At 48.2% G+C, this 16,440-nt stretch overlaps 1 protein-coding gene across 3 annotated transcripts in view; it reads left to right on the forward strand.

Moving 5' to 3' along the window:
* The first annotated feature begins 10,019 nt into the window (after nt 1–10,019).
* cpne5a (copine Va) overlaps nt 10,020–16,440 on the forward strand; it is a 52,545-nt gene continuing 46,124 nt past the window's right edge. Inside the window, exons 1-2 of one of the 3 annotated variants that reach the window (XM_029157088.3) lie at nt 10,020–10,502; nt 10,869–10,948. In XM_029157088.3, coding sequence (XP_029012921.1) covers nt 10,938–10,948 — 11 coding nt within the window. In that variant the 5' untranslated portion in view covers nt 10,020–10,502; nt 10,869–10,937. Of the gene's footprint in view, nt 10,503–10,868; nt 10,949–11,617; nt 12,612–16,440 lie in introns of those variants that run through there. The other 2 variants (XM_029157086.3, XM_029157087.3) reach the window with 2 other exon arrangements.

Genomic DNA, 16,440 nt, shown 5'->3' on the forward strand with positions numbered 1-16,440 from the left:
TCCCTGTTTCTGCGGACACGCTCGGTTCGGGATGACAACTATGGCTGGAGGCAGACGGGGGCAGTCGGACGGCGCGTGCCACCATCTGTGACCGTCATCCTCCAGTCAGTGTTGGTAACAAGCAGCTTGAGGGCCTCCTACGTGACACCGTGACATGTGTCCCCGACAGCTTCCTGCAGCGCAGACGACGAGTCGCCGCCGGCAGGGGGCAGCAGAGAGACGGCGCGGACGCGTCGCCGTTCGCATTCGACCGCTAATTAGAGCCCGCAGGGGAGGAAAAATGTGGAGGAGCTGCTTTCGCGTGCGTCTCTAATGAGGCGTAATCTCTGATACATGTGACAGCTCGTGAGGATTCCATCAAGCTCCGCATTTCTGCAGTGATGCCTTGCAGGAATGTGCCTTCAGGAAAAGGAGTCTGTTTAGTTGTTGTAGTAGAAGCCTTTAGTGAGACGGGAGGATGAGTAAAATCAACTTCGGCTGCATCTCATTCCTGGTTGGAATAAACCACATGTGTTAGAGCACATTTCTGCACAGCTGCTTGGCTTTGCCGCCTGTATGATCACAGACGGGAGCTGACATTAGCAGAGGGATGGAGGTGTTTGGCTCTTATCCTCTCGCACCTTATTACACCACGACTTGTCTTTTTTTTTGGTGGAAGTGCTGCGGTCTCCTGAATATAAAATGTGCCTTTCGCTTCACCAAGAAAAGTGAGCCATTGTTTGCACGGGCTTCTCTGTTATTCCATCATCTGTCGCTCTAACGAGAACAAACATGAAGGAAGGCAGGTTTTTTCAGGCAAAGTGTGGGAGGATGACAACCCAGATAAATGATAAAGTAACACTCCTGAACCCCTATAACACTAGTGAACGCTTCATTTTTCTGTCCCAGCAGATCAGGAATCTACATGAATGTTTGATTCACATCAGCGGTAAAATGGCCCCCCACGGTGTTGTCATTTGTGTTTACTAGATTTAATGCAGAGGAGACAGAGAACCACGAGTCACAGGTGTCGAGTTGGACCTGCTCAGTCAGTCCGAAACCTCACAGTCGCGTTTGTTTATCTGTTTGCTCCAGAACTGCGTGTCAGAGGGGCCGTTAAGCCGAGCCGCCAGTTTAAGTTCGCCGTGCGGCAAATTCACGGCGTGGAAGAATGAAAAGGGCCGTAGGTGAGCGCCACAATGGAGCCCAAGTGATGGATGAACGCGAACGCTGCGTGTAGGAGGACGTTTCTGGATGCAAGAAGCTGAAATATCGTCCAACATTATAAATGTCTCACAACAATTAACTAACGTCAATGAAACTCACTCACTTTATTAACTGAATTATGACTGAACATCGAGTCTGTCCCACTTTCATTATCAAAGATATCTCCTCTTATATCATAACTGGATAAATGAGAAATAAAATGTGGGATCAAAGGGGAGTGAAATGTAAATGTTGAATATATTGCAGCACTGTGGAACAAACCACTGCTTGTCATTTGTACAAGAATAAATGTGTCTAAATGGAGTTGCAGGCCATTAAACCTCCCCTGATCCGTTGTAAATGACCAAGTTCCACCTTCTCGGCTCAGCATATTTCTCTCCATAATCCAATTCAAGGTGTGTGAGCTATTGTAAAATGGCCTGTGGCACTTCCAATAACCTTGGCAGCTTTATTACATTTATGGGCAGCTTTCATCAAACGAGCAACATGCTTATGCCTTGATGTGATTAAGGCTCGCTGGTGGGACCTCGGAGCCGAGCGGAATCACGCGATCCTCCAGAAAAGCGACAGACGTTCCATCATCCCCGCGTGCTGTTATTGCTCAGCGTCACGTGACTCGCGGCCACGCCCACCAACGTCTGGATCCATTAAAAACCAAGCGCCTCTTGGATGTCGGTGACAGTTAATGAGGGGAGGCGTTGCATGTGGCTATTGACAGACCTTAACCTCGGGCACTGGTCTGTGGGTCTCGGCCCTGAGGACGGTGCTGGCTGGAGGAGGAACAAGCTAGTCCTCGCTACTTAGCATTCAGCCTAATAACGCACCCCCATCAGTATGCAGCAGGGCTGCTACGCGAGGCCCGCTGTCTCTGGCGCTCCTTCATTTTTATGGTCCGACTCTCACTGGGGCTTGTGCATATTGTAATATCCTGCTAAACACCCCCCTGTGTTGCATCAACAACCTTGACCCTCGCTCCGCCGTGGCTTTGTTCCGCTGCAGCAGCAGCGTTGAAGCTAAGCGGCGCTCTCAGATTAGCCCAGGTGCTGTAATCGTTGCAGCAGAGGCGCCAGCGGTCGCGTGGCGTGGGTCCGAGCAGCCACGTCGGACCCGGCGCCCCCCCCCTCGATTCCTGACCCCGTACGGATGTCATCTCCACTCCATTATGACACCGCGTCCGGCCCAGAGGCCAGTTTCCTGTCATCCCCTGTGTCAGAGTGGGCAGAAAGAGATTCAGACGTCAAACGGGCACATCTTGTTATTTCAGACAGAGCGCGGGGCACGATGGGCCCCGTGCGCCAGGCATCGCTGTGCTGGGGAGAACTCAGGCCGCTGCCATGGTTACGGGCTCCTGGAATCACACTGACATTTCCTCCTTGGGAGGAATGTATCCTCTACGCGTCTGTGACCCCTGGGTGCCTTGATGTAAAAACATGTTATTAGATCGTCCAAGAGGGGGCAGTGCGTCGTTATTGGAGCGCATGCACAGCAGGCGGATTAAAACGCATTCCTCTGGTTCGCCTTAAAAACCAGGATGAGTAACAGACGTCGCTTCACATGCGTATTGACACATGGAGTCATTTGCGGCGAATCTATTTTAAAATGAATGTTTACTATTCCTTTGTGACGTACGTTTGCGTTTCACATCAATGTTTTTCCGTGGGTTCCTTTAAAGAAGCGCCTGAAGTGATCGCGTGAATACACAAACCTGATTTTTTACATTCGGACACCTCCCTGGATGTCCTGTGTGTGTGTGTGTGTGTGTGAGATGGGGTCATCATTCAGTCCTTCTGACAGACTGAATCCGGGGGAAAACACTGCCGCTGCCGCTCCCTAACGGTGCGACGACACCGTCTCCGCCCTCACGCACGCTGCATGACATATCAGGCGGCGGCGCAGTTATGCAAGGGCGCGCGTGACGAGGAAGCATATTTATCTCCGGGGTGAATCGGAGCATCATTCCCTGGAACCCCCCGCGGCCGACGCGATCCGTCAGAAGACCCGAGGCTTTGACCTTTGGCTGCGTGTGTTTACTCTCACTTGTGTGAAAGCAGAGGCCCCTCCAGTGATTAGAGGAACCGCACGCAGCCCTGCAGCTTTAATCACGAGGCCCGTGACGCGAGGGGGGGGGGGGCGTCACACAGCAACGTGTGCTTCCAGGTGCTTCGTCTCATCATCAAATCGAGCGTCTTGTCTTTGTCGTGCTGTTGCTGCCGTTATATAAGCAGATAGAGGCTTTTTCCCAGCCGACAGTGAAATTTGGCGAGGCGGCGCTGCGAGACCCGGGGGTGAAATACTTGCTCTTAATTGGACTGTGAAGGATTTTTACTGCAGATTCAGCCCACTCTCTATCACGTCAGTCTGGTTCCACCGCGGGTTCACATCGTGGGCATCGCGTTACAATAATGTCCTCGGGTTCTGTGTGTCTGATACTCATCAAAGGAGCCTCTGGTCGAATACCTCACGTTCTCAGTAGAGCCTCATGTGCGCTTTGTTTTAATGCACCGTGGGGCACGAGGGCGCGTCAGCAGAGACGGGGTGGGTAGAAAACGAACGTCCTCTTTCTTGCAGGGTGGAAGTGGGTCACTTTGTTTCTTCATCATGTTCAGGTCCAATCCATCGGTGGCGTCGATCGTTTTGCAGGTGTTTGCAGGCGTCTCAGGTTGATGCTGCTTCGTCGTCGTCGTGCATTTCGGCTACGGTTTCTATCAGGTCTGTGACTTGATTCATCGCAGTAATGGAGGTGCAGGCGGAGGAGAGCCAAGAAAAAACACATTAGTTTTATATCACTTCACAACGCAGGCATTTAGCAATTAACCACTTCTCTTTACCCACCAAGCGCCGGAGAGGTGCTCCATCAAGTGAAGCAGGGGCTGTGGAGGAACACTACACAGCGTGAACGGAGCGTTTTATTACACACCCGCTGACCCAGAACACGCTTCAGATGTTGCGCTTGCGACATCATTTGGTTTCTCCGTTTCTGTTTGTTGCTCACAGGAGCACGAGGCGAGTGAGTTGTCATCTCCGTGGAAGCTGTCAAACGGCAGCTGCTGGATGCGGGGCGCAAATGAGGAGCTGAACGGGTTAAAGGCGCCACAGCAGGCCTGAGCCTGGCTACCCAGTGAGTAGCCAGATAGACCATAATTATCGGATTCATACGGTAGTTTTGTGGCCTGTACGACCTACGATATCGTACATCTTTTTAAGTCGTTTGATTGACGCGCACCTCGCCAGAAACTATTTTCACGTGTAGCCGATTGGCTCCTCCCCTCTGTCAATCACGTCAGCAGCGCCGCTGATTGGTTCGCTAAATGCTCATGTTTGTTTGGACATTTGCATTGTTCATCCAGCATCGCGACAAGAGCGAAAATAAGCAATTCAGAACTGAAGCAAACCGGTAAAAGAAAAGACTCAGGCGGTGCAGAGACTGGTGAGCAAACCAAGCAGCTTTATCGCCTGTCTGTGAGCTGGAAGCTACATTTCATGGACGGATTCAACCTGTTGCACAAGGCCGAAACTTTTTGCCGCTGCTGCGGTGTTCAAGTGGTGATGGATATTACAATGTTCAAAACAAAACACGTACAAAACATGACGTCTCTAGCTCCAAAAATTAATAAAGTAATTGTTTAATTCAAAGCCTCTGTGTCATTTCCTAAGGTTATTTACACATTGAATTTTGTGAATTTTAAACAACTAAAGTTGTTTTTAGTTTACACGATAATTTTAAAAAGTGACAGTATCATACTTCTTTATTTCCCATCTGGCAACACTGCTACCCGCACTCACCCGCTGATGAGCTCGGCCTCTGTCGCGCACAGCGGTGACTTCCCCGGGGCCCCGGTGAACACGTGGGTGCCCGCCATCTCCTGAAATCAAGCTGCTCCCGTTATGCGGGGAAACCGCCGCGGCAGGTCCCGCTTGGAGCGTCCTCCGCACCGGAGGGCACGTGCAGACGGGGAGCGGAGGGGCGCCGCGGCCGGCTGGCTAGCGAGCGCCGCTCATTATCCAGACTGTGTGTGCGCCGTGAGGCGTTCAACGGCTCAGAGGGTGTGGAGTCACATTAATCATGCTGTCACGCGTGCACGGCGCCACCGTAGAGGCGCGAGTTCGTGCCATCACGCGCTCATACGTCGAGGACAACGATAACTACCGTCTCCACTCACTCAACCTCCACTGCCTTAAAGGGCGTAACACAACAACAGTGCGCTTCCCTACACCTGCACGTGGTCTTCCGTGGGGGAGGATTCCCGCTATTCGTCCTCAGTGAGCGTCCGCCGTGGGTCGTACCACGCGTGTCCCCGGCCGCGTGTTCATTTCCACCCATGCTGCACACGGCGCACGGGGGATCGTAATGATTTGCATGGATATAGCTCTGAGAAAACACTGATGAGAGGCCCTCCGCCCACGAGGAGAAGCAGGCTTTGATCAGCGGAAGAGGGAAATGTCTGTCTGGCGCCTCGGGGGCAGGAAGCTGCAGGGGTTCGGCGGTTTAGATTAGACCGAGCACACGGACACGGTCCAGATAGTTCGGCAGGACGTTGCTCCGTAAATCCCCACCGACCGCCCGCTAGTCTCAGCTGTGATGAAGATGCCACCGCTTCCTGAAGCAGTTTTTTATTAGGCTTCTAAATCATTCCTATTTCATTAAAGATGAGCAGCAGAGCTGCTGAGTTTCAGTCAACAAGAACTAAATTGCTTCGGTTAGCATCCTGAGGTACAATGATTATTGGGTGTGTTGCTGTTGCGTGGAGAAGCTAAAATGGGAAATTTGGGCGCCGCCGCGGCCTGGGATTCGGCGGCTGAGCAGATGATGCATTTCTCTCAGGCTCCTCGCCTCTGAGGTAATTCACTTCATTTTGTTGTATTGATTGACACTGGACACCGTGCGGTTTATGGTTCATGCAGCGATAATGAAGGGATTTCTCGCAATTGGGCTCCTGAAAAGAAATAACTCTGTGGCCGCGACCAAATAAGAAACAGTGAGTTGTTCCGAGTGAGATTTTCTTTTAAACAGCACAACATTCGCTCACTGCCTCGGCCGTTTTAGTCCATTACAGAGGATGATGGCATAAAATATGCAGCGTTGACGGTATTTGTGTCCTTGCGCGTGATGGTCGTGATGCTCTGAGGGAAATGTCTGGTGTTTCAGTTGCTAAATGCTCCGCGATGTTCAGTAGGTAATTGTTAACCTCATCTGTCAGCCATTTGGTGCGGAAGAGCTGGGCTTTTATAGCTGACGAGAGCCATTAGATTCAAGCTAAATCCAAAACATTCGGCTGCAACGCAAAGCGCGCGCGGCCGCGTGCGTCGCTAGCGAGAATCAATTTCCCTCAGACGTCTGTCTGACGAAATGGGACGACTCTGTCAGCTTTGTGTTACCTTTGTTGTGTTATTGACATCTTCACTTTCTGCAGCCGTTTGAAGGTGTTGAGCCTTTTTTGTACTGAATCCTCCGACGTGTCTGTTTCTGTCAAAACGTAGATGAGGAGAAGAACAGCGCTTTCTTTTTTCCCAGCAGCTCTCTGGGCGCGGAGGCAGGTGATCGAGGTTTGAGGATCTCTTGGGAGCCGTGTAACCACTACAGGACTTATGACCTCTGACCTCAGGCGCCTGAGGCCGACGAGGTAACGGCCCGAAATTGATTTAATTTCTGAAAATGACCTGCAAATTAGAAGGAGCCCTCTACTGATCACACACACTATTGAAGTCAAAGCCAATCTGAACGTCACCATCTGATATTGACACAGTAGGATATTGGATATCTCTGCAAAACCCCAGGTTTCCTTCAGTGACATTTTTGAAATTCAGGTCGAACCTTTATAGGTTGTTTTCTAAAATATTGACATGTAGTAACTTCAATATGATTGAGATTAGGCAATCATTGTGGCCACTCAAACATTATTGTAGGTGTGCTGACACAAACAGCGGGCATGAAGGACAGGGGCCTCTACCAAACACTAGCATCAGCTACAGGCGTAGCATCCAGCGTGTTCGGAGTCGGTCCGTGCCACACCGGAGCATCCAGGTCAAACTCTTCAAGCACATCCTCTTTTCACTTTACTCCAGTGAACCCAGATGACGGGCGATGTCGAACCTGCATGAAAACAACGGCTCCTGTGGGCTGCACGGAGACAAACGCAGCCTATGAGCTGCCATAGGATGATAGGAACTAATTAGAGAGCTTTCTCTCCTGCTCAAGGGGCTGTCTTATGTAGCCAGCTCGATGAATATGTATATGATGTGAGCACTGGGATGGCTGGATCTGGGTCAGGCTGCTGGTGGATGATGGGTTGCCTGCGAAGCGAAGTAAGGAGACATGTGGCAGCGCCACGCTATTCAGGGAAACCCTCCAGAGGCACGCAGATGTGAGGGACCTTAACTTTCCCCAGATTATGTCACCAACATGCTGATGCGCGCTTGGTATTCAGGGGAGGGCGCGGCTCGTCCCGCAGACGGGCCCTAAATGATGCCTCGGGGGATGGTTTCTGGCTGTTAGAGCTTGGCATTTAAGTTGAACAACTGAACGCATTGATTGGCCAGTCCAGTCACACGGCAACGGGAATATGAACTGGATTTCTAGAAGGATGGCGCAGTCATGCGCAAAGATAGTCCCGGATTTGTTGTTCGTAAAAGGGATCGGTTTGACGTGAAATAGAAATAAAGCAGTAAATGATGGTGCCCGTGTGCCACAGTGTGGGAGCAGCAGTGGAAAATGGCCTGTCACCTCCAGCTTCTGGGTTGATGGATATGGTGTGAAGGAGGAGATGACGGATGGAACCAGGCAACAAACCACCGTGTGATCTTTAAAGCGCGTCAAAAGAACGTCGGGGTCAGAAGACGAGAAAAGTGGCGTCTCAACTCGAACTAACTGCAAGCTGGAAAACCCACTCCCACGTAAACAGGGCTGCGACGCTTGCAATCGGCAAGACGAGAAGCAAGACTGGTGCAAGACCGTCTCCAAACCTCCAAAGGCTGAGATCAGATGTAGAGTCTGCTTTGGATACGAGGTGCGAGAGGAAAGACGGTGGCAAGCAGCCGAGCGCTCGCTGATGTCACAGAGGCCTCGCCAACAGATCCGTCAGAGGATATGACAAATGCCCCCAGTATTATTTTCCCTTATTAAAATGTGCAGGCGTTTTCCCCCGACGACTTTCAATCACACTCGGGAATTTGGAAAGGTTTTATGGTTCCTGTGCACAAGACAGCTCTCAATATATCAAAGGGTTTCAGTGATTGCTGTTTCCTTTATGAGGAAAAGCTATCTGAATGACTCGCCCTTTGTCACATGAGAAAATGCATCTGTGACCGTGAGCCTTCTTGCAAAGCTGGAACTGTAAACCTCTTATCAGTAGCCGGTTTCTGAGGCTCGCGCCGCAAAAAGGGTTTAACCGGCGCCAGGTTTCGGTCAGGACGCGCCATCACTCAGTACAGTATCTCCCCCGGACTCTCCTCCGCTTTATGGGGACGTGAATCTCCTTGCAACATAATGAACTCCCTGACAAGGAGGTGGCACAGCTGGCCCACAGTAAAGCACGGCTGCTGGAAAACGAGGCGTGCAGTGAAACGGATGAGACGGTGACGCTAACACACACACACACACACACACACACACACACACACACACACACACACACACACATACACACACACACACACACACACGTGCCCACGTGCTGCATGTGTCATGCAAACCCTGCACACGCATAAAGAAGCCCCGTCCTGTGATGTCCTCCGTATATCATGCCTGGAATCCTACACGCGCTTCTAATTGGATGCCGGATGAAACTCCATCTACCTCACGCTCGTACGGCGGCGCGGCGCTGAACTACACTCTGCCGCTCAGCTCAATTGTTCATTTGTTCTCTGTGCTGTTATGTATGACTGAAGATCCACACACGGCTTCGCTCATTATCACGCCAACGTTGCCACGCTGGAAGAATTTAATGCTCGCTGTTTGCTTCTCTACAGAGAAACCACTGACAAAGTGACTGGATCATCCAAAGGGAACAATGATATCTACCATGGAAGAATGAGTTGTTCTTTCAGTGTGCAGGCTTCGGGCAACTCATTAAATATACTGTAAAGTTAGAGGTTCAACTCCTGATAAAACATATTTGGGGTTTATTTTTATTTATTCTCTTACAGATGCTGGTGACTGCAGGAGCAGTTACTCTGTCAGGACGTCCATGCGATGTTGCACTGCTGCTGTTTGTCTCAAAAGCAAATCAGAGCAACACTGAAACTACATTTATTCCTTCAAAATATATGTATGAAATCTTTTTGAGTGAGGAGTGATGATATTAGACCTTGTAGTTTCTCAGAGTTTTGGTTTCTTACATTTGATTCGCCAACAGCGTGCAGGCACAGCATATTTTCTCCTACTTTGTATATCATAGCCTCCAGACAGAACAAGTATTCAGATTATCACTTACAGCAGAACTATACTCAATTATGTAGTTAAATAAAAACCTTGCTTCAAAAGTGCACTCAAAGCTGCATTTGCAAAATCTGGTGAATGAAATAACTTTATATAGTGGAAGGAGGCACTGTTATATTACTACCTACCTCAGATTTTGAGTAATTTCCAGCTCATTTTACAGCATTTACAGCATGTTTACAGTCTAATGTTTTAATATTACTACATGTGTTCATACAGTTTGTCCAGCATTTATCAAGAAAACACACTTATGCATACTAAGTATCTCTAGGGTTAGAAAAAGCAGCAATTTCTTTTCACATTTCAATTCAGCTTTAAGAAAACCTTTCAGGGCAAAGTGAACATGATTTAAAAAACCTGACATGCCCAGATTTTGCCAAACCTGGCAACACAGCAGCCAACTGGCGCAACGTTTCAACGAGGAAGAAAGTAGCAAATCAACTATTTAATCAATTTAAATGTGTGTTTTTGGGCCAACGTAGCAGCATATCGGCCAAATAGCAGACACGTGTTTGATTACTAGAACTGCCTTTCGAAGGGCAACCACCTCGTGGGTAAAAGCTAAAATAATGTAATATTGTTTTATGAAGGCAAGAAGACAGAACCACGGAGTAGCTAATGCTAAGCTACAATAAGCGCTGAAGGCTAGCTACCTGCTCGCTGTTAGCGGTTTAAAACTCGAGTTTGATGGATATCCGAACAGGCTTTTACAATGATAATGCTAACACATAGAAAGTTGACGAAGTTCGTTAACTGCTGTTGCTAGCAGCTAACGCTAGAGGACAGCAGTAGGTTCGTAGGAGCAGCCTAGCTAACGTTACCGAGGTCGAGGAGCTACGCGGCCGCTTTGTTGAGTTTACAGGTAGGAAAGTGTTTTTTGTTAGTGGTGCAACTTTAAGTTAAGAGAGTAAAAACTTTATTCTTTCTGAACTTGCTTATCTTTTTGCTAATGATTAATACATCTAATATATTTTAGCATCAGCTGCTTTTGGTAGATATGGTCTTTGTAAAAATGGAAAGTGAGAGAAAACCTTTATGGTTTTATGCAGTGAGACTTTTCTGAAAATGTATGCTCTACTATATTTCAAAGTATTTTTATATAAAACATGACCATTATGGTTCTTCAAAAAGATGTAGAAGCACAGTCATTATCTGCAAAGTTAGCTGTGACTGATGAAAACACTCAAATAGACCAGTAACAGTCATTATTTTGTTCTTGTTTGGATAGTTGTCACTCGCTTCAGAATGCCAGCGGTGTTGGACCGGTGCCCTATCATCTGGCCTCCTGTTCCTCCTGATGCTAAGCAGGTCTGCATGCTCTCACTAACACAGACCCACACTTCACTGTCACTACTCAGAGAGTGAAGCTGCAATTACAGCCCTGCAACAGCCATGGCACATGGGGTGGGGTGAGTGGGAACAGTGGAGACCCTCCCAGCAGGTGGTGGGGAACAGCGCGCTGAAGGGAGGTTGAAATCAACCAGCTAAAGGCCACCGCGGGGTTTAATTATCAAGTGAACATGACTAATGATGAAGCTGTGCTTCGGGGTTGCTGTGTCCAAAATGTGACCCAATCAACACAAGTGTGGTGGTGCCTTGACATCCGAAGTGCTCGCTGCTTGAAGGGGAAAAAAAGCCTTGCAGAGTGATGGACAGCTTGCAGAATACAGCACATAAGCTTCAGTGGCTACATACAGAATTTATATGTGAACTGGGCAACATGCAGTCGGGCATAGCATACAGTATGTGAAGCGTGAATAACATTTGTCACAAATGACACTGACCAGTATACTTGTGCATAAATAGATGATTTGGAGAGACATTGTGGTTTCCTCACGATGGCAGGACGGCTGTTTAACTGTGGATGTCCCACGAGACTTGGGTGGTTATTTAGAATCATAAAAAAACAAAACAGGAACAATCACTCAATCACAGTGAACCCCCCCCCCTCCCCCACACACACAATCTCTACATTACACCTTGGACTTGTTCGTTTGACAGATTGTATTATTTCACATTTCACTTTGTTGTTCAATCAGAACATTAAGATAGAGCCTCTATTAGATTACCAGTGATGAATGTACAGTGGGTGCTGGCAAAACAAAGAACAAAGCAGTGACTGACGCTGCTGGAATTCTAGGAGCTGTCCAGATGCTGAAATCTAACAAGCAGCCTTTCAAATAGTAATAAGGTCTGTTGCATCTGGAGGAACAGATGCAATTTTAACACTGGGTGAAAATAAACTATTCATCGGTTGCATCAGACCTTTGTCCAGCTTGAATATTTTAATTGTAATTTGAGGTAGTATTATACTTCTGCAAGGAACCCAAATCAGAGCTTTCTGAATCATATTGGGGAGAAGAGAAAGCAACATGTTGAGTCCATCTTTTTGAATGATTAATAAATATTAGAATGAAATCTGCACATAGCTTTGCGTTTATTTCTCTCTTAGAGACCGTTTAAACCCAATTTGGACCAAAAGGATGATCCTTCCAGCCACTTGACTGTGCAGTGAGTGTCAGACGTCGCCACCCGTGTAGCAGAATGCGCACAGGAGGGGTGGAGTTCACTGCTTTTACTTTTCAAATGCTCCTCTGGCAGAAAAGCTCATCCTCTGCCCGGAAAACGGCGATGCCTCCTGCCATGTAATCCCATTCGAGTCAAATCAGTCGGTTCGCTGCCGCTGCCTCCCATTAAACTTTCCATGCAGTTGCCTCTCCAATGGACAGCACTTAGGAGGTCGGTCCGGACCGTATTCGCTCCTGCTCGCTCCTTCGCTGCGCTCCTGCTCTCCTGCGGCGGTTCCCCGGGTCCAGAGAGACTCACGCGGCGCATTGTGCTGACCCGGGTCTCTCGCTCGCATGGAGGGAGACGTCATGGACAAAGTAGAGGCCACGGCGAAGGTCCGTGATTTCGACCCCATCAGCGGGAGCATCCCGGCCACTAAAGTGGAGATCACCGTGTCGTGCAGGTGAGTTGGCTTCGGCGCGGACGCCGCTGTCTCTGCGTCAGCGTTTGGGCAGCTCCGCGCACTTTGGCCGCGTTTTGCTTAGAAAAGACTGGACGCTGCGCTGACTGACAGTTGCGTTCTGTTAAATATTACATCCAGCGTCGAAGTACTGACTTGTGTTAGATGCTCAGCATAACAAGGCTTTTTAGGAAATAATAAAAACTTTGTATATAGAAATGTGAAAAGCCAGCGCAGCTATAGATGCCGGTAGACACGCTAGACATTATTAGAATATTTCGTTTTTATTCATAAATTCAATAATCCTACGGCTCCTAATCGGCTCTGAAGCCCCGACTTTCTCACAGCCACTGTCAGTAAAGTAGTTAACGGCGAATCAGCCTGTGCGTAAAGTTCTACGCTTTTTTATTCGCCGAAGCTTCAGGCTTCGGCTTCTATTTAGTTCCATTTCCCGGAGCGTGTCTCACGGGTTTACAGCTGTGCGTGTTTGTTTTGCGCGCGCTAAGTCGCGTGCCACGGGAGAAATAACCGCGGCATATTTTTGGTCGCGTGCCTGCGAGGGCTCCCCCGAGACGGCGATTCACGTGCGACGATATGCGACCGTGTGACAGCCTCCGAAGAAGCGCCGTTTGTAACGGGACCGAGACCAAAGGTTCCGTCTCCCGTTGGCCGTAGTCTGACGGAGCCCCACGGCGCCCACGGCGCCCACGGCGTCGCGCACATCACCGGGGTCTCGGCTGGATAGGGTGGGGCAACTCCGGCTGCAGGTAGAGCCGCTCTGCTCGGAGCTGCTGCAGCGTAGTGGCTTTATATAGGTCGGCAGGTACAGTCGGTACAGTATTAATCAAGCAATTGCTTAATTCGATTCCACGGGATCCCCAGCTGTGCCCTTCTTGTTTGCACCTTTTTTTTCTACAGTGGCGTTAAATGCGTCGACATCGTGTGTTTCTGTTCAAAGTTGATTCTGCAGTGGTTCTGGGAATTAAACGTGGTCATGGGCCAGAGATTTATCAGTCCAACATCCTGTTGCCATGCACGTTTTTTTCTTATTTGCTCAAGCTGTTCTGTAGAGTGGACACTAATCGATTATCTTTCTTTCTTGGCCACTTGGTCGAAATTGTGAACATGTTCAACAAAGCTGTCATTGCCATGAAACCATCCCATTTCTCATTTAAGGTATTTAATTATTTGGATTTCGTGACATGTCAAGTGTTGAGAAGCAGACAGGTGGAGGGCGGTGCTGCTTTGAACATAGCCAGCATGAAGTCCCACTAATGGATTCTGTGTTTATGCAATTTAAATGATTTGAGTGAGTAGATGTGTTCTAGGTTTGACGTGTGGAGCTGAGCTTGTGTATTTGTGCGTGTGAGTTTGATATTAGTCATCACGGCACCTTTTGTTGTGAGTGGCAGCTGGACTTGTGTTATTTCCCTCGGACCTTCTTACTTTAAACTGGGATTCCTGTTGATGGCCCGAGGCTATGTCAATCTGTAGCTCCCCTGTCTGTCATTAATGTCTCTCCAAACAAACACTTGCTCCAGGACACGGTTTGTCACAGGAAAAAAAATGAATTCTTCTCCCACTGGGCCTCGAAACACTGGCTGCTTCACTTGCAAAGACCTCAGGTCCGTTCTGACTGGTACGACTGCTGCAGTGGTTCATGTCAGACCTCTGAGGACACCTTCAAAGATCAAGAACTGGACTCGGCTCTAAAAGTTGGACACGTATTAAATACACAGCCAAGCGTGCCCCCACATATTAGTGTATTTAGTCCCTCCAAAAAAAGCACAATGGGTGTTATGTGGGTGAGAGGCAGAGGCTCCACAACTCTGTGTAATTGATTTAGTAAGCCTGAAAGCTCTGAGATTGCAGCGCACATGGAATTGAATGGCGGCATGCAGCCCCTCAGGCTTTCTCATGACCCTTTGCCAATACTGCAGCAGCCCCCTGACAAAGTGGAGGGGCTGAAGCAGACAACCCCTTATCAAAACAAGCGCATATCACTGTGATAGCACACTGTTCTCGTCCATGCCTCTGATTTGTTTAGCTCACGGGTCAGTCAGCCAGTGAGCCGAGTCCAGAGCTTCTGCTTCTGAGCGGTGATGCTACACTCCAGCTCAGGCATAAGATGCTTCTTCACACTCAAGTGGCCTCTATTCCTGCCTCTACTCTTCCCAAAGCCATGCCAGTGAATACAGTGCCGTGGGTAAGGGTCAGTGGTCCTCTGTGCTTTTAAAAGCTCTTATGTGGCACGAATCAATATGTTCATTAATATTTCAACAACTCTGTTGAATATTTCATAATTTGTCTGTAGTTGGCTACATCACCCGTTAATTATAATCAAAGTAAATGCGAATCCTGGTGGAATTCTGGCAAAATGTGCCTTTTCTCTATCTCGGTTTCCCAGACTGTGTCAGCGTTACCATTTACAATGAGTTAAGGGAAGCTGGGGCGTCATGGCTTCACATTTATAGTAATGATGTTGGAAAAAATATGCACCCAGACAAATCCCACATGGCTCTACGTCTAATTCATATATTTTTCCACATGCAGAAAGATTGTAATTTGTGAATGCGCACCGTATTGAGGAACTGATGAATGCTGATAAGTGTGACAACGCTGACAAAGGTTTACAACTCCTATAACAACTCCTAGAGGAATGGAGTCCAGATGCTGCCATTCCACTTCCATGCATTTTTTAGATAGTTTTAGAGCAGATGCACCATAGTAGTGACATACAGTAGTAAGTATACAATAACATACCAATATACTCCTTAGTTCAACGTAAGCAAACCAACAAATATATGAAAATATCTTGAAACACTCCCTTGAGTAGAAAGTACAAATCAGTCCTCTGACTTGTGTGAAAACACACACCTCTCGCTGTTTGAAGTCATCGTCTCTTTACCCGCTTCAGCTCCAAGCTGCTCACATGACACTTAACCAGATCCATATCCAATTTCATCACAGATGCTGCATCTTGTCCACCACCTTATATTCTCTGCTATTGTCGTGGAGCTGGCTGCCACCATATGTTTGGCTGTAATAGATTGTTTAGAGTCGACCTGTATCCAATCAATGCATTCCATAGCTGGGGGATCTAACCCAACCAGGTCACTTTGCTCCTAAGGGGTTTATTACCAGGTGAAACACAAAGAAGGTCACGTGACTGCGAGCATCCTGTGGCAAACGCCGGCAGGAACGGATCCCTGGTGCACAAGGCCACTGATTGCTGTTCCCTGGGGTCAGGTTAAAGTCTTGTGGCATGTTTTTTGTTCGAACTCTTCCCGAAGCAATCATTGTAGCAAAGGGGGAGGCGTAATGAAATCATCAGGATGATTAGGATGTGGAGTGCCACCGCTAGATCTATCAAAAAACAATTGCTTGTGCGGAGCAATTGTGATTCAAGCTGTGTAACCAACCTTTGTTTATTCCAGTGTGTTGTAATGGCCTGTAACTTTGCTGGTCCTGTTCTGCTAATCGCTGTTGTAGCATTTGATCTTATTCATCTTGGTTACCCATTCAATCCAACTCTGCGACCTGTTTTTTCAGAATGTTGCAGTGTTGTTTTGCTCTGGCAGGCAGCTAGTTCCAAATGATCTATTTTGCATTGTGTAGGAGCATAAAATATTAATAGAACATCAGTCTGAGTAGGAAAGAAATTTCAATTTGCAGTGTTTTGCACTGTGATGTTCTTTTTATTTTGCGTTTTGGGTTAATGCTGACCTGGGGCAAGCTCGTGGGCCTTTATCTCACAGGATGGCTTGTGTCTCTGATGATGTGTCAAAACTGTTTGGTGGGGATCAAGGCTGAAAGACAGGAGGGTGCAGAG

This window comes from Betta splendens, chromosome 7 (assembly GCF_900634795.4).
Source record: "Betta splendens chromosome 7, fBetSpl5.4, whole genome shotgun sequence".
In the NCBI taxonomy this organism is placed as follows: domain Eukaryota; kingdom Metazoa; phylum Chordata; class Actinopteri; order Anabantiformes; family Osphronemidae; genus Betta; species Betta splendens.